The sequence below is a fragment of the Liolophura sinensis genome, chromosome 2 (genome assembly GCF_032854445.1).
Source record: "Liolophura sinensis isolate JHLJ2023 chromosome 2, CUHK_Ljap_v2, whole genome shotgun sequence".
Lineage (NCBI taxonomy): Eukaryota > Metazoa > Mollusca > Polyplacophora > Chitonida > Chitonidae > Liolophura > Liolophura sinensis.
Window position 1 is genome coordinate 3,995,910 of NC_088296.1, and position 23,200 is coordinate 4,019,109.

Below are 23,200 nucleotides of genomic sequence, written 5' to 3' on the forward strand. Positions count from 1 at the left end.
CTTAACTGCCCATACACTTAACTGCCCATACACTTAACTGCCCAAACATTTACCTGCCCCTACATTTAACTACCCACACACTTAACTGCCCATACATTTAACTGCCCAGACATTTACCTGCCCATACATTTAACTACCCACACACTTAACTGCCCATACATTTAACTGTCCACACACTTAACAGCCCACACACAACTGCCCATAAACTTAACTGCTCACACATTTAACTGCCTCTACATTTAACTGCCCATACACTTAACTGCCCACACAATTATCAGCCCCACTCACTTTTACCCATAAATTTATGCACTACATCTTATACAAATACTACTACTCACTGAACATGCACTTTAGGCCACATCAATTCATATTCCTGTTTTACAGGCAGTGACTCTTTTTTTTTTCAATGTCGTTGGAGATATAAAAAAATAAAAACTGAAATACACAAATCCTCTTATTTATAAGAAACATGGACTGACAGACGAATGTCTCTCTTGAATACAGGTTTACTTCATCAGAATATTTTGAGGTCAGTTAAAATAAAAAAAATGGATTTTCACATTTATTTTCATTTCAGTTTTGGAACTTTATAGAGTCCGTTTGCCCATAAAACGCAAAATAAAATTGGTGTCGACCCCTACAAAAAAGGATAAAACAAAATTTTCAAGTTAAAAGAAAAGTATGAGAAATATACAGGCATAAATTTTTCAGTTTATTTTTAAAGATGCAAACATGAATGACGTAGGTTCAAGATATACAAGAGATGAATACAACAATTACATTTTCATTAATAACAAAAAAAAAAACGTGTTTCAAACTAGTAGAATTAAAGTGTATTGTGTGAATGATGAAGTGTAGTCGACATGAAAATGTGGACAAACAGGTGTTTCACACAGAGTACATTGTACAACAGAAGTGTAACTGGAGTGTTATTTTAACAATGTAGAAGTGTACAAAGTACTCTGAAAAGCTGTGTGTGTGTACGTGTGTTCGTCGCGTGTACAACACTGGAAAGAAGCATTATCTGATAGAAAACAGGCACCACTCGGCGTAAAAACAGACGGTAACAAAAATATGTTTGGGGCGATCGTGTTCTAGAAAAAAAAAACCACTTGAAAAAAAAAAAAAAAAGAAAAGAATTAAAAAGGCAATGAAAATTTTCGAAGTGGAGGAAGCAAAGGAAATTCTATTTAACAGAGGGTCAATGAAAAGTATTTTTTACGCCAAATAAAATTGAGAACAGTGACAATAGAAATGTACCACCATAGAGCAAAAGGAACAGCAAAAGTAAGAGAGAAAGAGAAAATAGAGAAGTGAAGGAAAGTGGACAGTGTGTAGAGAGAAGAACCAATGATGATAAATTTGTTAAAGTACAGAGTTTTCCACTGAACTGTATTTACATCAATATTCATTTCTTCCATTGTTGTTTTTTTTTTTTTTTTAGAGGGTGGAGGGAAGGGATTCCATGAGGCGCATTAGAAGATAATTTTCACGAGTGTGCTCCACAAATGTGTAGAGAGAGAAGAAATAGGTTTAATACAATGTGTTTGAGTTTTACGTGATGCCTCAGGTAAGATATCTACAAAGCTTACACCTGGCTGTCAGAGAATTATAAAACTAGCCGTCACTAAGGAAATGGAAGGTCTGTCAGTAAACCTGCGAATGGTCGTGGGATTCCCCCCGGGCTCTGCCCCAGTTTCTCCGACCATAATTCTGGCAGCTGACGTATAAGTGAAATATTCCTTAATACAGCATAAACCACCAATCAAATAAATACATTAATAAATCTAAGGAAACGTGTTCTAAGACTTGCCATCTTTATACATGACCGACTGCTTTTTTATCCCTAAACAGGCAGTTTACCAGCGCACAGAAAAATTTGTCCCAAAAATATCTTTTAATTTTGCACCTGAGGTTATCTCTTTGTCAAACAGATATTATTAATCTGTGGGATAAATTCATTATACTGTCTGTGTAAACGTTGACATAACTGCTCTACTGCAGCTGTGGTACAATATGCCATAACATACGTCCTGCTTACAACTGTTTTATACAGCAACATAAGTCAGTTAATTGTCAAATAATTAAGCCAGTATTACACTTTACCCTCTCTCATTACATAAATCCATATTGTCGACAGTTGGCACTTTTAAAAGGAGCTTAATTCATAATCCAGTAGAAAAAACTCACAAATTTTGGCTTTCTTCTTGCCTTTTGATCTGTGTGCGTGTTTTTTACAAATGGTTCAGAAGAGGTGGATGACAGGCAGCTGTCTTTTATAGTCTTAAATTCAAAACTTCACTAAAATTGTAACTTACCTTTTTACTACTTAAAAGAGATTTTCAAGTCTTTCATGACAAGTTGAAAGTTACCTTTGAAAGTCAAATGTAAGTTCAGGAAAATTAATATCATCTCTGAAGCCATTAGTCAGAATTATTAACTTGGATTAGTAAAGATACCGATGTAACAAGATGTTTAAAACTCTGCCTCTGAAACAGTGTTACTTAAAAATCTAGCTCAGATTCCACTAAACCATTTTGGATTTACGTCAAAATCTGAAGTACTATTTTAGAAATTCATTATATCTGGGCTGAAGAAATTAAAATTTGAGCCGCCTCATTAATGTAACTTTAGGGCAAATATCTCAAAATCTTAACTTTTAGTGCCAAAAACTAACCGCTGTGAAGAGAGTTTAAATTTTGTCAGACACGCCTTCGTGGGATCAGCCTCAGAAGCTGTATCCATCGCCGTCCGACTTTAGTTTCTTTCCTAATCTAACACCGGGCTGTGTGTAAGCTTTGCAGATCGCTCCTTTGACGCTCACTTTAATAAGTGTATATGTACATGGGTGTGTTTTCTGTCAGAGAATGATTCGAGTTCCAGTGTTGGAAGGCGATTGGCCAATCTGTGACTGGAAGCGCTAGAAGTAGGTACCTGCACCAACAGACCTCGTAAATGTGGAAACTATATTTTCCGTACTTTACGGGACGGCCATTCTGAAATATACCAACACTCCACAGCTTTACATCTGTGGGTAAATGCATGATGCCTCGCTCGTAGTTTCGTGGGTGGAAGAAACCGCAATAAACCATCAACCTTTGGTAAGTTACTTACAAACTTTCCCACGTGTGACGTATAGGTATGGACACCATATTGCTGGAAGTCAATTGGTATTCAATGAATGTTAAACCGGGCAAACGATCATACATGTGTTGTAAACCGTTTGTTGTCGCCAAGATTTAACCAAGCAGTGACAGCACGGGGATCCACAAATTCCTGTCCAAGACGGTTCTTCAGCACTAGTGCTACAAGATCAAGGCACATGCCCTCCACCCATCTGAAGTACTATCTATTTATTTATTTGATTGGTGTTTTATGCCGTACTCTAGAATATTCCACTCATATGACGGTGGCCAGCATTATGGTAGGAGGAAACCGGGCAGAACCCGGGGGGAAACCCATGCCCGTCCGCAGGTTGCTGGCAGACCATCCCACATATGGCCTCTTAAGTACTAAATAAATTACATTTTTCTACATTTTGTACAAAGTTCAGTTTATACGTACATATCTTCATGTGAAGATTAATAACAGGATCTTGCATTTATTTTTGATAGCTTCGATATCTTTTCATTTAGACCATAACATATGATGATATTTGATACTGAAAAATGAAGTAAAAATTTCACAAACATCCCATTTCAAAATCTTATTCCGTATCATTACGGATGACTGACCTTGCAAAACGATACCTTGTTATATATAACCTACTGGCATGACTGATTGGATTATACTGCCAGTGTCTGCTGATGTGGTTACAATCTATTAAGGACACATTCCCTAATTTTAATAAGGAAGCAAATATTATGAAAAATGCATAATAACTTAAAGAAAACAGGTATTCAGTGATCTCTAGATCATTACACATGGACTGTAGACTATCAAAACATTGTTAACATATTCTGAACATACAGACATATAGACAGGCAGACAGACAGATAGTCAGACAGACAGATAGGCAGATATATAGGCAGACATATATATAGGCAGGCAGATAGGCAGACAGACAGATAGATAGGCAGACAGACGGATAGGCAGATATATAGGCAGACATATACAGTGTATATAGGCAGACAGATAGGCAGATAGGCAGACAGACAGAGAGATAGGCAGACAGACAGTCAGACAGACAGATAGGCAGATAGATAGATAGATAGATAGATAGACAGACAGACAGACAGATAGGCAGATAGATAAATAGTCAGACAGACAGATAGGCAGATAGATAGATAGGCAGACAGGCAGATAGATAGATAGGCAGACAGTCAGACAGTCAGACAGGCAGATAGATAGGCAGACAGGTACATGGGCAGATACACAGACATATAGGTAGGCAGACAGACACACAGATAGATAGATAGACAGGCAGGTAGACAGGAAGGCAGACAACACACCAGCCATGAGGATAGACAGAATATACACCAACCACAAGGAGAGACAGACAGACAACACACCAACAACACAGACACACAGAAAACATATCAACCACAAAGAAAGACATACAGACATACAGACACACAGACAACATGCCAACCACAAGGACAGACAAACAACATGCTAACCACAACGACAGACACACAGGCAGACAAAGCACCAACCATAAGGACAGAAAGACAGACAAACAAACAACACACTAACCACAAGGGCAGACAAACAGACAACACATCAACCATAAAGACAGACAACACACCAAACACAAGGATAGACACACAACACACCAGCCACAAAAGATCGACAGACAACACACCAATGACAAGGATAGACAGACAATACACCAACCATAAGGACAGGCAGGCCACACAACAACCACAAGGACAGACACACAGTTAGACAGACAAACAGACAACACACCAACCAAAGCAGAGAGAGACAGACAGACAGACAAATTATATTAAGCATTAGTTTGACCAGCCACAAACACATACATAATTTCGTAATTGCTTTTATCATTGTTTTATTTATTTACTTTATTCATTTTATTTGAGTGCAATTCACTATTAATTATTCTCTCAAATATGTATTTACCCCCAACTACATCTACATGATGTTTTGTGCTAGATGAACTTGTGTTTGACATCAGCATTCAATATAGGTCAGCAAAGGTTTTGGAGGATTACAGGAAAGTATGTTTACAATATTTACACTCACCTCTGAGGTTTTATGTTCCTTGAAGTAATGTTTGACGTCAGGATTGCGAGCGATGTTATGGAGGATACTGAGAGAGGCTTTAATTACATAGTACACATTCTGCAAAGAGAAAAGTATTTTCATTAATTCTTCAACTAAGGTAGGTCATCACTAATCTCTACTTGACATGTGAAAAAAGAAAAAAAATGGTGCAATGCACCGAACCCATATGCAAATTCTGGGTCATGGTGAACTCAATGACCCTGAAAGAAAAAGTCAAGGTCAACGAAAAAAAAAAGTTCTTCAATATGACCATCATAATGGTGGCTAGCCAAGTTTGATAAAAATTGCTCAAACAGATATCAGGTTTACAAGCCAGTCACAAATAAATGTAATACCTGACCATCAACAACCTTGAAAACAAAAGAAATATGTCGAGGTTACCTAAAATGAAGAGGACTCTTTCCAATTCCTAAGTGTATCTAGTAAACCTGATAACAAGGCAGAAAAGCTTCCAAGAGACAGACTGTTTACAAGGCTACATGGACGGATGCACAGACAGGCCAAAACAAAGAGCTAGCTAAATATCCAAGGCTAAATGGCTAAATACAAAAATGACTTACATGCATGGATCAGGCATGTTTTCAAAGCTTGACTTGAGTCACAGAGTTGGTAATGTGGTAGAGCTTGAATCACAGAGTCGGTAATGCGGTAGAGCTTGAGTCACAGAGTCGGTAATGTGGCACAACTTAAGTCACAGAGTCGATAATGTGGTACAGCTTGAGTCACTGAGTGGGTAATACCATACAGTTTGAGTCACAGAGTCGGTAATGCAGTACAGCTTGAGTCACAGAGTCGGTAATGTAGTACACCTTGAGTCACAGAGTCGGTAATGCAGTACATCTTGAGTCACAGAGTCGGTAATGTGGTACAAATTGAGTCACACAACCGGTAATGCGGTACAGTTTCAGTCACAGAGTTGGTAATGCAGTACAGTTTGAAGTAACTATACCATACATCAGTTGTGCAATATGCATTAATGTTTACATTTTGCACGGTTCATTCTACTCAGTACCTTGGTGTAAAGATGTATGCCACGTTATCACCTTGAGCATGAACTTATTACTTAAGTCATTAGTCACCAGGATGCTGCATAAAACACACACAGAAGTAGAAGTAGAAGTAAACCGCCTACATTTACACTGTTACGTAAACATAGGCAATTCACCTGTAATAATACCTGCATGGGATCTCAAGGCAAAGGTTATCTACAACAAGTGTGAAATTATCTAGAAACTTATCATCAATATTGGAACAAAATTACAACTCACATATTCCAAGACACGAGCAAAACTTACATAATTTCAGTCTCAATGTAACTACAGAATCAGTCAAACTCACATCATTTCAGTCTCCATCTAACTACAGAATCAGTCAAACTCACATAATTTCAGTCTCGATGTAACTACAGAATCAGTCAAACTTACATAATTTCAGTCTCCATGTAACTACAGAATCAGTCAAACTTACATAATTTCAGTCTCAATGTAACTACAGAATCAGTCAAACTTACATAATTTCAGTCTCCATGTAGGCACAGAATCAGTCAAACTTACATAATTTCAGTCTCCATCTAACTACAGAATCAGTCAAACTTACATAATTTCAGTCTCAATGCAACTACAGAATCAGTCAAACTTACATAATTTCAGTCTCCATCTAACTACAGAATCAGAAAAACTTACATAATTTTAGTCTCCATGTAAGCACAGAATCAGTCAAACTTACATAATTTCAGTCTCCATCTAACTACAGAATCAGTCAAACTTACATACTTTCAGTCTTCATCTAACTACAGAATCAGTCAAACTCACATAATTTCAGTCTCCATGTAACTACAGAATCAGTCAAACTTACATAATTTCAGTCTCCACCTAACTACAGAATCAGTCAAACTCACATAATTTCAGTCTCCATGTAAGCACAGAATCAGTCAAACTTACATAATTTCAGTCTCCATGTAACTACAGAATCAGTCAAACTTACATAATTTCAGTCTCAATGTAACTACAGAATCAGTCAAACTCACATAATTTCAGTCTCCATGTAGGCACAGAATCAGTCAAACTTACATAATTTCAGTCTCCATCTAACTACAGAATCAGTCAAACTTACATAATTTCAGTCTCAATGTAACTACAGAATCAGTCAAACTTACATAATTTCAGTCTCCATCTAACTACAGAATCAGAAAAACTTACATAATTTCAGTCTCCATGTAAGCACAGAATCAGTCAAACTTACATAATTTCAGTCTCCATCTAACTACAGAATCAGTCAAACTTACATAATTTCAGTCTCCACCTAACTACAGAATCAGTCAAACTCACATAATTTCAGTCTCCATGTAAGCACAGAATCAGTCAAACTTACATAATTTCAGTCTCGATGTAACTACAGAATCAGTCAAACTTACATAATTTCAGTCTCAATGTAACTACAGAATCAGTCAAACTCACATAATTTCAGTCTCCATGTAGGCACAGAATCAGTCAAACTTACATAATTTCAGTCTCCATCTAACTACAGAATCAGTCAAACTTACATAATTTCAGTCTCCACCTAACTACAGAATCAGTCAAACTCACATAATTTCAGTCTCCATGTAAGCACAGAATCAGTCAAACTCACATATATTCAGTCTCCATGTAGGCACAGAATCAGTCAATCTCACATAATTTCAGTCTCCATGTAGGCACAGAATCAGTCAAACTTACATAATTTCAGTCTCCATCTAACTACAGAATCAGTCAAACTTATATAATTTCAGTCTCCATCTAACTACAGAATCAGTCAAACTTACATAATTTCAGTCTCCATGTAAGCACAGAATCAGTCAAACTCACATAATTTCAGTCTCCAAGTAAGCACAGAATCAGTCAAACTTACATAATTTCAGTCTCCATGTAGGCACAGAATCAGTCAAACTTACATACTTTCAGTCTCCATCTAACTACAGAATCAGTCAAGCTTACATAATTTCAGTCTCCATGTAGGCACAGAATCAGTCAAACTCACATAATTTCAGTCTCCATGTAACTACAGAATCAGTCAAACTTACATAATTTCAGTCTCCATGTAACTACAGAATCAGTCAAACTTACATACATTCAGTCTCCATGTAAGCACAGAATCAGTCAAACTCACATAATTTCAGTCTCGATGTAACTACAGAATCAGTCAAACTTACATAATTTCAGTCTCCACCTAACTACAGAATCAGTCAAACTTACATAATTTCAGTCTCCATGTAACTACAAAATAAGTCAAACTTACATAATTTCAGTCTCCACCTAACTACAGAATCAGTCAAACTTACATAATTTCAGTCTCCATCTAACTACAGAATCAGTCAAACTTACATAATTTCAGTCTCCATGTAAGCACAGAATCAGTCAAACTCACATAATTTCAGTCTCCATCTAACTACAGAATCAGTCAAACTTACATACTTTCAGTCTCCATGTAAGCACAGAATCAGTCAAACTTACATACTTTCGGTCTCCATGTAAGCACAGAATCAGTCAAACTTACATACTTTCAGTCTCCATATAAGCACAGAATCAGTCAAACTTACATACTTTCAGTCTCCATGTAACTACAGAATCAGTCAAACTTACATAATTTTAGTCTCCATGCAACTACAGAATCAGTCAAACTTACATACTTTCAGTCTCCATGTAAGCACAGAATCAGTCAAACTTACATACTTTCAGTCTCCATGTAAGCACAGAATCAGTCAAACTTACATAATTTCAGTCTCCATCTAACTACAGAATCAGTCAAACTCACATAATTTCAGTCTCCATGTAACTACAGAATCAGTCAAACTTACATAATTTCAGTCTCCATGTAACTACAGAATCAGTCAAACTTACATAATTTCAGTCTCCATGTAAGCAGAGAATTAGTCAAACTCACATAATTTCAGTCTCCATGTAGGCACAGAATCAGTCAAACTTACATAATTTTAGTCTAGATATAACTACAGAATCAGTCAAACTTACATAATTTCAGTCTCAATGTAAGCACAGAATCAGTCAAACTCACATAATTTCAGTCTCCATGTAAGCACAGAATCAGTCAAACTTACATAATTTCAGTCTCCATCTAACTACAGAACCAGTGTTGGAGTCCCCCTAGGTAACAGAGTTAAGGCCTCCCTACCAAACGCAGAAGCAATCTCATGTACAGGGACACATTTTCATAGAAAACGTTCACCAACAGCAGGAAGTTCTAAACGCCAAACCAACCAACCAAAACGTGCACTGACTTCGGGAGAGTATGGGAAATGCCAAAACCATGCCCGATCAACATTACCTTGATCTTCACATGTTCTCATGCCTCCTCTACAAACTGGAGCTCACTGAAGTCCATGTCTTCTGGACATACTGGGAACCTAGCTAGTGTAGATATGCTAAAAATATATGCCCTGACCTGAGAATATGTACAGACCTATGACAGTCACCCAGTGATACTTCAGTTTCTTACATCATATGGAGGGCCTGTGATAGCCTTAATCTCTCTTCTTAAATTGTTCTGTCAAACAGTGCATTTTCACGAGCCAAAAAAAGGATCATTAAAAACTATTTTCAGTACTGAAAAAGCTGGGTATCATCTTACCATTCAAACAAACATCAAAACACCTTTTAAGTAGAATTCTCAGATCAGGCAAACTGAGAAACTTTCACAAAGTCATGGATGAAATTTTAAGTCGAATACAGTAATATACGGGACATTTGAAATTGAGTGTTTTCAACCTGATTTCTCCAAAACCCATTGTAGTACAAAACAGATGGGCAAAACAAGAAGTGAAAAAGAGAAGAAATTGCTCAGAAGCAAATGAAAAGTTTCTCAGAGAAATTAATTTTGAGAAGACCTAAAAATTAAATACAGCAAACCTTCCTGGTGAAGGCTATACATAAAAAGAAGAAAAACTCAGTTGAGTGTGGTGACATTTTCTTACTGGGGATTTTTAGGGGAATTCCCTCACAGAGCACTATTTAATTGCATTGATTGTTGCTTGGTGGGGCTCTTTGATATCCCATGCCTGACCCAAACTCATCAACTCTGTGGAGGCTTCCGAAGGGTGGATACATTGACTGCCAATATGCAATTCAACAAAATAAAGAGAAAAATATCTGCATTTTTTTTTTTTTTTTGCTTCTGGTATTAGTAATTTTTAAATTATTGCTTAAAAACTTGCCATGCCTGTGGCTAGAAAACTGCATGTGCAAACAACATTTATGGAAAGGTTAAAAAGCACAAGGACAAGGAAAAGGGAAACAAAATGAATCTGCATTGAACCTGTACATGGAAGCAAGTTTCTGATTAAATTATTCAGTCATCAAATAACAAATCAGCCATCCAAACCTTATCTCTTGTGTTAGTCAGTTAATTATAAATGGATTAATTTGGACCTGACAGTATACTGACGGGGAACATGTACCCTGAGCATCAAACGGTGATGTCACTAGTCACTAACGGTGATCCGCATATCAAATTGCCATACTCCCACGCATGAACGCAGTTTTGCACACCTCTATCTGATAACTCCTTGCCTTACTAATCATAATAAATGAACATACTTCTTTATTTATATATTTGATCAGAAATGAAAAAAATATATATATATTTTTTTTTAAATTGAATCAGGTGCCGATTCAACGCAGCCAGTTTTCACTTGGTTAAAATTCAAACCTTTACATGTATTTTTTGATCATACGCTTTCAAACTGGTAACAATCAGTTTTGTTAACTGAAAAGACATCTAAAGATTGAAGTAGGCATCACAAAATAGGCCACTTAAAATTATGCATACATATACCTTCATTTAATTTTTAGATTTTTTTTGAAAAGAGTTAAAGGTGTTCAAACATTTGAATTCTTAGGTGGGTTTGATGGACCATACGATCAGAGTTTAGGAACTCTGAAGTGCTATGAAGTTTTTCCAACTCTCATCATGACAATGAATGTTGAAATAACTCTTGCTACCCATAAGTAAGCGATTACTGAAATGATGCTCTCAAAACTTTCTTTTTTTTTCTGTGAACATCAGGAAAAAAGGTGATGTGACTTTGAAGTCTCCTTTCAGCCGTCATTTTAACAGAATACATACATCATCGAGGTTACCTTTGCTCTCCATGGCATGGTATTCATAGCCAACACATTTTGTTACCTAACAGCCAAGCACCTAGGCATGATGTGGCTCTCTAGTGCCGGTACACTTTGTCACCTTACAGCCATACATGTAGGCATGATGTGGCTCTATATTGCCGGTACATTTTGTCAGCTTACAGCCAGGTATGTAGGCATGATGTGGCTCTCTAGTGCCGGTACATTTTGTCAGCTTACAGTCAGGCATGTACATGTAGGCATGATGTGGCTCTCTAGTGCTGGTACATTTTGTCACCTTACAGCCAGGTATGTACATGTAGGCATGATGTGGCTCTCTAGTGCCGGTACATTTTGTCAGCTTACAGCCACGCATGTAGGCATGATGTGGCCCTCTATTGCCGGTACATTTTGTCAGCTTACAGCCACGCATGTAGGCATTATGGGGCTCTCTAGTGTCGGTACATTTTGTCACCTTACAGCCAGGTATGTACATGTAGGCATGATGTGGCTCTCTATTGCTAGTACATTTTGTCAGCTTACAGTCAGGCATGTAGGCATGATGTGGCTCTCTAGTGCCATTACATTTTGTCACCTTACAGCCAGGTATGTACATGTAGGCATGATGTGGCTCTCTGGTGCTGGTATATTTTGTCAGCTTACAGCCAGACATGTAGGCATGATGTGGCTCTCTAGTGCTGGTACATTTTGTCACCTTACAGCCAGGTATGTACACGTAGGCATGATGGGGCTCTCTAGTGCCGGTACATTTTGTCACCTTACAGCCAGGTATGTACATGTAGGCATGATGGGGCTCTCTAGTGCCGGTACATTTTGTCACGGCTAGGCATGTAGGCATGATGTGGCTCTCTATTGCCGGTACACTTTGTCACCTTACAGCCATGCATGTAGGCATGATGTGGCTCTCTATTGCCGGTACACTTTGTCACCTTACAGCCATGCATGTAGGCATGATGTGGCTCTCTATTGCCGGTACACTTTGTCACCTTACAGCCATGCATGTAGGCATGATGTGGCTCTCTATTGCCGGTACACTTTGTCACCTTACAGCCATGCATGTAGGCATGATGTGGCTCTCTGGTGCTGGTATATTTTGTCAGCTTACAGCCAGGCATGTAGGCATGATGGGGCTCTCTAGTGCTGGTACATTTTGTCAGCTTACAGCCAGGCATGTAGGCATGATGTGGCTCTCTAGTGCCAATACATCCAAAACTTTGTCAGCTTACAGCCAGGAATGTCAGCATGATGTGGCTCTCTAGTGCCGGTACATTTTGTCAGCTTACATCCAGGAATGTCAGCATGATGTGGCTCTCTATTGCCGGTACATTTTGTCAGCTTACAGCCAGGTATGTACATGTAGGCATGATGTGGCTCTCTAGTGCTGGTACATTTTGTCAGCTTACAGCCAGGAATGTCAGCATGATGTGGCTCTCTAGTGCCGGTACATTTTGTCACCTTACAGCCAGGAATGTCAGCATGATGTGGCTCTCTAGTGCTGGTACATTTTGTCACCTTACAGCCACTCATGTAGGAATGATGTAGCTTTCTAGTGCCTGTACAAAATTTTTCCTTTTCAGAGTCATTGGCTTTCACAGACCTTAAATTTCACGATTATCACGATATACAGTATGTCCTCATTCAGCTGAGACTGGAAATGCACGATAACTAAACGTCAACAAAACCTTATAAGCACAGTGATATCACAATGAATTCAAGAGGAGCGAAGGAGGCTTTTCACTGGACAAGCCTGAAACATGGCAAAGACTTTTTGTACAAAATGATGATGTTTAAAACCATTTTTCCCTCTTACAAAAACTTAAAACGAAAATTTAACAGAATTAACCATAGTTTGTATAGTTCTTTCAATTAAGGTATAGGTTGTATAAATGTGTTCTTTTCTTTCAAGCACCAAATCAGCGGTGGGCCCATCACCTGCCACAGAATCACACTTCACAGGGATGTCTCAGCCCTCTACACCATTTTGTAAAATCAAGCCAGATGATGAAACTATAAATTGATGAACTGAGAAAAGTATTCTGATGTGTGTCAATTTAAACAGTCATTTCTGAAAGCACAATATAATTGTACAATACTGGGAAAAAAAGTAACTATATATATATATAACTCAGCAAACAATGTAGTTATACATGCATGCTAGAGAAACAGTGTAACTATATATGCTTGAGAAAACAGTGTAACTATATATGCTTGAGAAAACAGTGTAACTATATATGCTTGAGAAAACAGTGTAACTATATTTGTTTAAGAAAACAAGTGTAATTACATATGTTTGAAAAACAGTGTAACTATATATATTTGAGAAAACAGTGTAACTCTACATGCTTCAGAAAACAGTGTAACTCTACATGCTTGAGAAAACAGTGTAACTCTACATGCTTCAGAAAACAGTGTAACTCTAGAGAAAACAGTGTAGCCATATATGCCTGAGCAACAGAGTAATCACGCATGGAAAAGCTAGAAGTATCTACATGGTAATTCACCATATCATATCTTACAGAATACATATGGGTTAAAATGTCAAAATAAAGCCCGGTCAACAGAGTTGTGTCCCTTTATTGGGTGAAGGGCTGCATTGTTCCAATTCCGCGAGAGCGTACACTACAACAGGGTGAGGGAGTGTACAACACAAAAATGAAATCTGGGTCTCCATGGGTGAGGTGGTTAAAAAGCCAGTGCAATGACTTATGAACCTTTCACAAATGCAGTCGCTGTGAGTTCAACTCCAGCTCATGCTAGCTTCCTCTTAGGCCAAAGGTGGGAAGGTCTGCTAGCAACCTGCGAATGGTCATGGGTTTCCCCCTGACTCTGCTCGGTTTCCTCCCACCACAAGTTGGTTTCTGTCACGTACGTGAAATATTCTTGAGTACGGCGTAAAACACCAATGATATAAATCAAATAAATGAAAGATGAAATGGCCTACACATACTTACTTTGCTATGGATTGCATTGATATAGGGTTTGTGACCACAGTTTAGTGATAGTAACCGCACCACGTCAGCTTCTGCTAATGTCTGAAAAACAAAACCAACAAGCAAATTCAAGATAACTTGAATGTATAGCCCGAGCCAAATATGCAAAACTTATGCAGGATCAAGCTGGTTTTGTTTTTTTTTCTGTTTTTGTGTGTGTTAGGGGGGGGGGGGGGTGTGAACAAATTATATCAAAACTGCACAACATTTGACGCAGTTAATGCATTGAAGCCAATGGTCAACTAGAATCAAAGAAATCATTAAATATGCATAACTTATGCATCACATCCAGCTGACTTTAAAAATTTAATCTGTGTTTACACAAAAAAAATTAATAATTTTATAAAAACTAACCAACATTTGAAGGAGTCAATGATCAGAGAGCAAAATGAGACACACAGAAAGACCTTAATTAATATCCCCTCACTTCTCTCAGCCTAGATGAGTGAAATAATTATAACATATTCCCTAAAAGGCAGTTAAATGCAGTAATTAACCATTAACATTGTGGCTTGCCTGGAAAAAATAAAATGGTTTATGTTTGCAACGGTAATGAGGCAACTTACCTGGTTAAGGTACTGAAGCAACTTACCTGGTAAAGGTAATGAGGCAACTTACCTGGTTAAGGTAATGAAGCAACTTACCTGGCTAAGGTAATGAGGCCACTTACCTGGTTAAGGTAATGGGGCAGATTATTTGGCTAAAGCAATGAATCAGTTCACCTGGCTAAGGCAATGAGACAAATTTACCTGGCTGAGGTAATGAGGTAAATTACCTGGCTCAGGTAAATGAGGGAACTTACCTGGTTAACAAAATGAGGCAGCTTACCTGGTTAAGGTAAATGAGGGAACTTACCTAGTTAAGACAATGACGCAGCTTAACTACCTGGCTGATGTAATGAGGCAGCTTACCTGATTCAGACAATGACGCAGCTTACCTGACCTAAGCAATGAGGTTCACTACCTGGCTAATATAATAAGGCAGCTTTCCTGGCTACTATAATGAGGTAGCTTACCTGGGTATGACAATGAGGCAACTTACCTGACTATGACAATGAGGCAACTTACCTGGCTATGACAATGAGGCAACTTACCTGGCTAAGAAAATAAGTCAACTTACCTGGCTAAGACAATGAGAGAGCTTACCTTTGCTAATTCGGCACTGGCATCGGAGAAATTCCACATCGTGTTGTAAGCATAATACGTAGGGAACCAAATATCATCATTTTTGAAAATACCCATTGTGTTTAATGTTTTTAACATTTTCACTGATGTTTCTGCGAGAAAAAAAGAAAATAAAAATTTTTTTTAAACATTTCATCTAAGAATAGTGATGACCACCAGGCAAGGGGAATAACTCTGAACAACATTCCTTACTACAGCGGAACCTCTGTGAACCAACAGCATATAGGACAGGACAAGTATCTCAGTTCAGACAAGAAGTTGGTTTGCTAAACATGGACATGTACAACAATAACAACAAGACAAAAGTGTATTGTACATGATATATATACAGTCTTTAATTATGTTTTGAAAACAGTACGCTGGTGCATAAAGAGAAGTAAGATGATCCTGCATGGGCTAATGAAATGTTTCGTCTTAAATAAGTTGAAGTCAAAAAAAAAAAACTTCAACTTTGTAGTACATGTTCATTTGTTACTTCTAATCCATTTGCTGCATGAACCAGAGATTCTGGCTGGAAATGCCATGAGCAAAGATGACATTGTTTCATGTGGCAGGAAACTGATTTCCAGAGCAAACATGGCACAATTGTACAAATCAAGAACGCTTTAGGCAAACAAGCATAGATTAACTCTACCTGTTAGCTGGAACAAAAAACTGAAGTCATACATATAAATGTCTGAAGACTGATTATTTGTTCATCAATGCTGAAATCTACCAGATCAGAGTTATAATTAACATTTTTTGATGGGAAATAGGGCGTAAGTTCCCAGTTGGAAATCCACAAATTGTCTGTCCAAGGACGGGGGTTTTGTACACTAATGCCTGTTTGTACACGTACTCTACAAACTGAGGTAGTTTTCACCAGGCTGTGTCTACCAAAAAGCTCGCCCATCACTGACTAAGAGAACTATTTTTCACTAGGGCAATAAAACCTTATCAAAACAAGAAAAGAAAAGTAAATCTCTATGTTGTCATTAATTTGGCTGGTGCTTACACAATGGCCATCTGTTTTAGGGGTGGAAAAAGCTAGAGTGAAAGGAGTAAACCAGATACCCACATCATATTGGCTGAAGAGAAAGTGGCCTTTTAACGAATGCATGTTCGCGGAAATGGCCACACAAGCTTTGCCGACCACTTCCTGTCACAAAGGGGCCATCTCACACTCTCTTGGTTTGTTCTCTGTACATGTGTGTACGAGGTTCCAGCAGGAAGGGGTCAGTAATGGTCCATCTCCCAACACCCTTAACTTCTCCTGCTGGTTTGGACAGCACATTGAGTTTGTTGTTACTTTAGTATGTATATGTGTGAATGTATGCAGTTTCACTTTTCAAACTACATGATGCTTTGCCTTGTTTCAAATATTGATGTATTTTTTGAATGGACTCTGAAGTACTTTGCTTTATATTGTTTTCTCTGTGAAAGCCTCAGGGAAAAACAGTTTCAATGTAAACTGACTGAGCTACTTTCGATCAATAAAGATATTATTATATACATGTATTACTATAACAGTGAGAGCATAGGAATCCACAAATTCCTTGTCCAAGGTCAGGATTGAACCGGCACCTTCAAAACTGCTACAAAATAGAAATAGAAATAAATAATTATTATATGTACCTCCATATCCCTCCTTACACATCAAGTCTCCGATCTGTTCCCGGAATTTCAGCTGTTTCCAGTAAAAGTCGCCGAGAGCTTTCTGAATCTGCATCCCTTCACCACGGTGATACTCCTCCAAGTCTCTCAGCTGATGAACCAATCCCTTCACCTGTAACAAACAGACCAAATTGTTACAAGGAATCTCATACTATATCTGAATATAATAATCACACCCAAAGATAACGAAACAGAAGAGAGAACCTAAAACAGAAACTGTAGATAAGCTACAAACAAATCAGATGAAAATATACTACACATCGCAAAGTTTCAAAATGGATAACAACTTCAGATTTATTTCTTGCAAAGTTTCGATGCACATTCTAACATCACTATCAAGCACGTGAAGATACAATCAAAAATTTTACATCAAATATATGAAGTGCAGAGAAATTCAAAGAAAAAAAAAAAACAATATTACATCTACACCTATTACGTGGCTAGACATCAACTTCCATACGCCTCTTCAAAAACTTATATATACTACACCTGCATGTGCATACAAACAATCACTTCAAACATCTTTAAATATAAGTCTACTTAATTTGTACCGAGAACTCCCTTTTTGTGTTAAGGAGTCACACATTTAATGCACCAATCAAAAACTTCAAAGAGGCTATACGAGATATGACTGGCCAAAAAAAAAGATCCATATTTGCTAATCAATACTGTGATTTATAAAGCTCAAATTATAGCCTTTCTGAAAATATCAGAATGATTCTAACGTTTGAAAGGTCATGGAGCAACCTGCAATATGTAGTTTATGAACTTTAAATATTACAAATTTCAATTGTTATACACATACAGATCAGGATGATGATTTCAGACTGGTAATTAATCCACCTATTCAAAAAAGATAGGATAAAAAACAAAAAATGCACTCTCCCCTCTGTGGAGCTAGCTACAAGGGTCCTTAAATTGCTCTAAAGTTTTAGTTGATGAAAAATCTTCCTGAACTGTTGACACTTAAGTATACATGAAAAGGTACATATACTATAGAATGAAGTGTATGGTTTTAAGATACATGCAAGCAAAAAAAAATTAGAAAACATTTTTTTCCCCTCTTTTTTTGAGCCGTATTTTACATGTGTTAATGAACCCTTTATGTTATGCACATTTTTCGTCAATGGATGAAAGTACTTGGCAATGACATCATCAATGTCATCATCAACATCATCAATGACATCATCCATGACATCAGCAATGACATCATCAGTGACATCATCAGTGACATCATACAAGGAAAGCAGGACCAGCTCAGCGCTCTCAATTCAAGCTCTACCCCAAACAAACACTACTGATATCACCATGTACAGCAGGCTTCCTAATTTCTGGACTGACCCCTGGAGCCTAATGGAAAACTGTAGTATAAAGCCATGTTTATCCTCCAACAAGAAAGCTGAGAAGTTTTTTGGTCACTGTTTCCTCTAAGCTGTAACCTGCAACACTGTTTCTCTGAGGACAGTTTAAACTTGCTGACCCGAACATTCCCTAATATGCTACACATCAAACTACAGACCAGATTTTGCTATTGCAATCAAACCAAATTTAATTTTTTTCACACAATCTCTGGTATATCCTCTATATTAGTTCTTTGACTTTAATATTTAACTGTACAGAAATAACCCACCTGTTCTAAAATTTCTTCCAGAGGTGCTTCTTTGGGTGAGTCATTGTCCAAACTCTTGCCATTGGTCAGCTTCCCATTTGACAACGAGTTCTGTTTTGGAGGTAGCACAGAGGTAAGGGCATTTGCGGGTGAGTTTTTGGGCGGGGCCCCGAGTGAAGATGTGCCCTGGGAAGCGTAGACGACTCCTGAGTCTTGTGGGATAAGTGGCCGGAGCGGGGCAGCGTGGAAGTGTCAGTGGCGCCTTTGGAAGAAGAATGACCAGACCTGGGAAGAGTGGAAGAGTCGCCCGCTCTGTGGGAGGACGATGACCCATGTGTACCCCCATGAGGGCCCCCATGTGACCCTCCATGTGACCCCCCAGTGCTGCCCCAGTGGCCTCCGCGGGAACCCATACCCGAATCTGCGTTCTCCATAGTGGTGATGGCACTCAGAGGAGATTCCTGCAGGCTCATAGGCCCATCTGTAGAACAGAACAGAGGGGGACAAAGTTATTAGGTGTGTGAACATATAATGCGACTTCTTGTACCAGGGCGAGTCTATGCTGCCAAAGCTCTGCCGCCACAAAAAGTATCGTGCTGAAGACACCAGACATGACACCAAACCTGTACATATTAAAATTAAAAGTTTATAACAGTTATACATACTAATTTGCATGGATCAAAAGTAATACAGAGATAGTTTAAATTTGGCACCCAATACAGAGACACTGAAAATTCACGTCCTCACCATTTGGTGAGATATATCCCAAGTTGACTCATCAAGTCCAAGATCAGCTGACTAGAAATCTACACCAAACACTCTGATTTTCAACAACAACAAAAAAATTAGCGGTAATATACATGCAGCTCTAAAAGTCGCTTTGTCTGTATGCCCATTGTGGTTTTACATGCTGCTCTTTAACATGAGTGATTCAACTTAATGAGAGGACACTCCATGTACAACACAAAACCTTACAAGGTCAACAATTTTGTAGGACATACCAGAGCTACATGTATATCAATAAGAATTAATTTCCACTTCTTTTTAACACCAAGCCACAGCTAATTCTTAACATGGCATTCTGGTTAAGTCTTCGTTTAAAGCATTTTCAAAGGAAATGACCTTTTGAACTTAAAACACCAAAACTAGATTAATTCATCAAACTGGCAAACCTTGAAGGTTAAATGCACATTCAATTATCTTATTCACGGGCTTTTTCATCAAACTCAACAAGAATTTAAAATACAAACGCACAATTTTATATGTAATATTGCATGATTTTATTAAATGTTCCCACAAAATGCATGTAAAAGTGTTAACAGACTCTGGCATATATATATATATAGACCTGAACTGCACTGCATCAAATTTGTTTCTTTGCTTGAGTGGTGCACTCTACAGATAATGTGTGAGCGAGTGGAGTGAGTGCTTGGGGTTTTAACATCGTACTTAACAATTTTTCAGTCATATGACGACTACAGATAATGTGTGAGCGAGTGAGTGAGTGCTTGGGGTTTAACATCGTACTTAACAATTTTTCAGTCATATGACGACTACAGGTAATGTTCCTGCTATGATGGTGATCAGTATTAAAGTTTATTTGTATTTTATTTCATTGGTGCTTATGCTGTCCTCAAGATTATTTCACTTATACAACGGCGACCAGCATTATGGTGGGGCGGAAACAGGTAGAACCCAGGGGAAACCCATGACCGTCTGCAGGTTGCTGGCAGACCTTCTTCCCACATACAGCCGGAGAGCAAGCCAACATGAGGTGTACTTAAGCTCACATGGACTGCATTGGTGAGAGGCTCAAGGGAGTGTATGTGCAAAACAGTTTCCCATCCCAAAACTCAGCCCTTTGTAAATTCACACACACGTGCTGCTGCAGTGAACCCAAAAACCTAATGTAGAATGAATGAACAATTACAAGCAAGTAGGTATAATTCCACCAAGTAAAAAGCTGCCTAAATGGTAGCAGTTGAATGCACAATCCTCACTAAAACAACATTTATTTCTTCGTTCATTGAATGTTTTTTATGGTGTCCCCCTGAATATTTCACTCATACTACGACAAGCCAACATTATGGTGGGATCTCAGAAACCAATCAAAGTCTGTTGCTCTTGGCAGGCTTTCAACACATAAGACAGACCATGTGGAAGCTGGACCGGAGCTCACAGCCACACCATGGTGAGATGCTCCAATATCCTTGTGCGGCGCCAGCTCACTGATCACTTGGCCACCAACTAAAACTACATGTATTCATTCTTCCAAAAGCTGTACATGTATATCACACATGGAGCATTTGTCTCTATCTGGTGCAATAACCCAGAGGCCTCTTTCCAATGCAGTTACTGTTAATTCTGGTTCAACAGAATGATGACTTCCTGAAGATGGGTTGTCAGCAACCTGCAGATGGTTGTGGGTTTGACCTGGGCTCTGCCTGGCTTCCTCCCACCCTCCCATGTTAGTGAAATATTCTTGAGTATGGCATAAAAAAACCAATCAAAATAAATAAATAAATTTTTATTTCTATAATTCATCCTTGCAAGTAATCCTTCTATAATTCATCCTTGCAATTAACGCATGAAAGTGATAAAAAAACATCAATGCCACAGATTTAAAATCTAATGAATAAATTTCCCATTCCATTCAATTAACAGTGAATTCACCCACAGAAATCACAGACTGAATTAATCACTACCTTCCTCCCATTACCCCACAAACTTGCCATATCTGTTTTATTCCTGGCCTAGTCGTATTACGCCGCCATATGTTCAAACTGCGTAATAAAATCCCCAAGAATGGCTGTTAAAATATTTGCTTCAGTGCACATAGTGAAATGCACATGATTCAAAATTCCCTGTTCCCAGCAACCAGATTGAGGAATGCAGAGATTCTGAAGTTGTTGCTATATAGGATGTTATGGAGACAAAGCATGTGGCAAACAAATGTTAATTCTGGACGAGCTTAATATGCCCAATATATTTGTTTTTCGGCAACTTTTTTTAAAATACATTATAAGACATAAAATAACAGTGCAATGGAAATACACCAAACTATTTACAGGCAATACATGTATTTCAAGATGCATACGTATTTAACTGTTCCAAAAATCACTTCATTTTCAGACAAATTTCTCCAATGATATCTGTCACAGTATTTGACCCCAATGGAAAGTCAAAAAACTACATGCTTTGTACTTAAAAGTTTGTTGTATTATACCACGAGAACTTGCATTTAGTCTTTAAAGTTGTACGGTTCGGCTGCGACTTTAAATCACTGGATACCTGGAGTAAGATATCCCACTTTTCTCCAAGTGTAAATTGATTTCATAGTGACAGGACACTGGAGAATGCATGTCAACTCAACCCTTACAGAGTGTCTACCGAATTTCCCTGAGTTCTGATGTATGTATTACCGTATTACTATTGATGTCATATATCATTCTAACAAATCATGATGATGATGCAGTGCATATATTACTTAAGGAGTTCATATGTACAGGAGTTATTTTAGAACCATTTGAGACAAAAAATCTAACATACACAGTAGTAGACTGACAGATTATGTACACTAATTCTCGGGATGATGCACCCAGTGCTAGTGACATCTCACTAATTGTCGAGGATCAGTGCATTCCTTAATTCAGATCTTCATGACTGCTTATGTTAGAACCATTTAGCCCACAACCATTTAAGGCAGAACCATTTGGGGCAGAACCATTTAAGGCAGAACCATTTGGGGCAGAACCATTTAAGGCAGAACCATTTGGGGCAGACCCATCTAAGGCAGAACCATTTGGGGCAGACCCATCTAAGGCAGAACCATTTGGGGCAGACCCATCTAAGGCAGAACCATTTGGGGCAGACCCATCTAAGGCAGAACCATTTGGGGCAGGCCCATCTAAGGCAGAGCAATTTAAGGCAGAGCAATTTGGGGCAGACCCATCTAAGGCAGAACCACTTATAAGGCAGACCCATTTTAAGGCAGAGCAATTTGGGGCAGACCCATCTAAGGCAGAACCACTTATAAGGCAGACCCATTTTAAGGCAGACTCATTTAACACAGACCCACTTAAAGCAGAACCATTTAAAGCAGAATCATTTAGGGCAGAACCATTTAAGAAGAAAATAGTAAATCATTCAAAGAATCATTCATGACATCCCAACTACCATGATTATATTTCTAACAGATTGCTCTAAAACAATAATGCTCAAGACACAGGTACTCTAATAGTTGTATGCATAAATTCCACTGATGGATTGTTTCAGATCTCCAAAATGCTTAACATTTACCATACACCAATTTGGCCGTGATAAAAGAGCTTTGTATTTGTACTACTTCTGTTACATGCACTCTGGAAACTTCTGTAACCCAGACAT

At 38.2% G+C, this 23,200-nt stretch overlaps 2 protein-coding genes across 2 annotated transcripts in view; one reads left to right on the forward strand and one right to left on the reverse strand.

Moving 5' to 3' along the window:
- Positions 1-22,176, reverse strand: part of LOC135463013 (uncharacterized) — a 33,469-nt gene extending 11,293 nt beyond the window's left edge. Inside the window, exons 1-7 of the mRNA XM_064740333.1 lie at positions 22,106-22,176; positions 19,100-19,295; positions 18,836-19,000; positions 17,167-17,317; positions 15,514-15,644; positions 14,330-14,410; positions 5,206-5,304 (exon numbers count right to left, since the gene is read on the reverse strand). Coding sequence (XP_064596403.1) covers positions 5,206-5,304; positions 14,330-14,410; positions 15,514-15,644; positions 17,167-17,317; positions 18,836-19,000; positions 19,100-19,295; positions 22,106-22,176 — 894 coding nt within the window. The remainder of the gene's footprint in view (positions 1-5,205; positions 5,305-14,329; positions 14,411-15,513; positions 15,645-17,166; positions 17,318-18,835; positions 19,001-19,099; positions 19,296-22,105) is intronic.
- A 307-nt stretch (positions 22,177-22,483) lies between these two features.
- Positions 22,484-22,978, forward strand: LOC135463014 (proline-rich protein 27-like). Its single transcript, XM_064740334.1, has one exon. The coding sequence runs from the start codon at positions 22,484-22,486 to the stop codon at positions 22,976-22,978; it is 495 nt and encodes a 164-aa protein (XP_064596404.1).
- Positions 22,979-23,200: the final 222 nt, after the last annotated feature.

What these genes read in the sequence shown, in the direction of transcription:
- LOC135463014 (XM_064740334.1), top strand. Translation starts at nt 22,484, where the DNA reads ATGTTAGAACCATTTAGCCCACAACCATTTAAGGCAGAACCATTTGGG.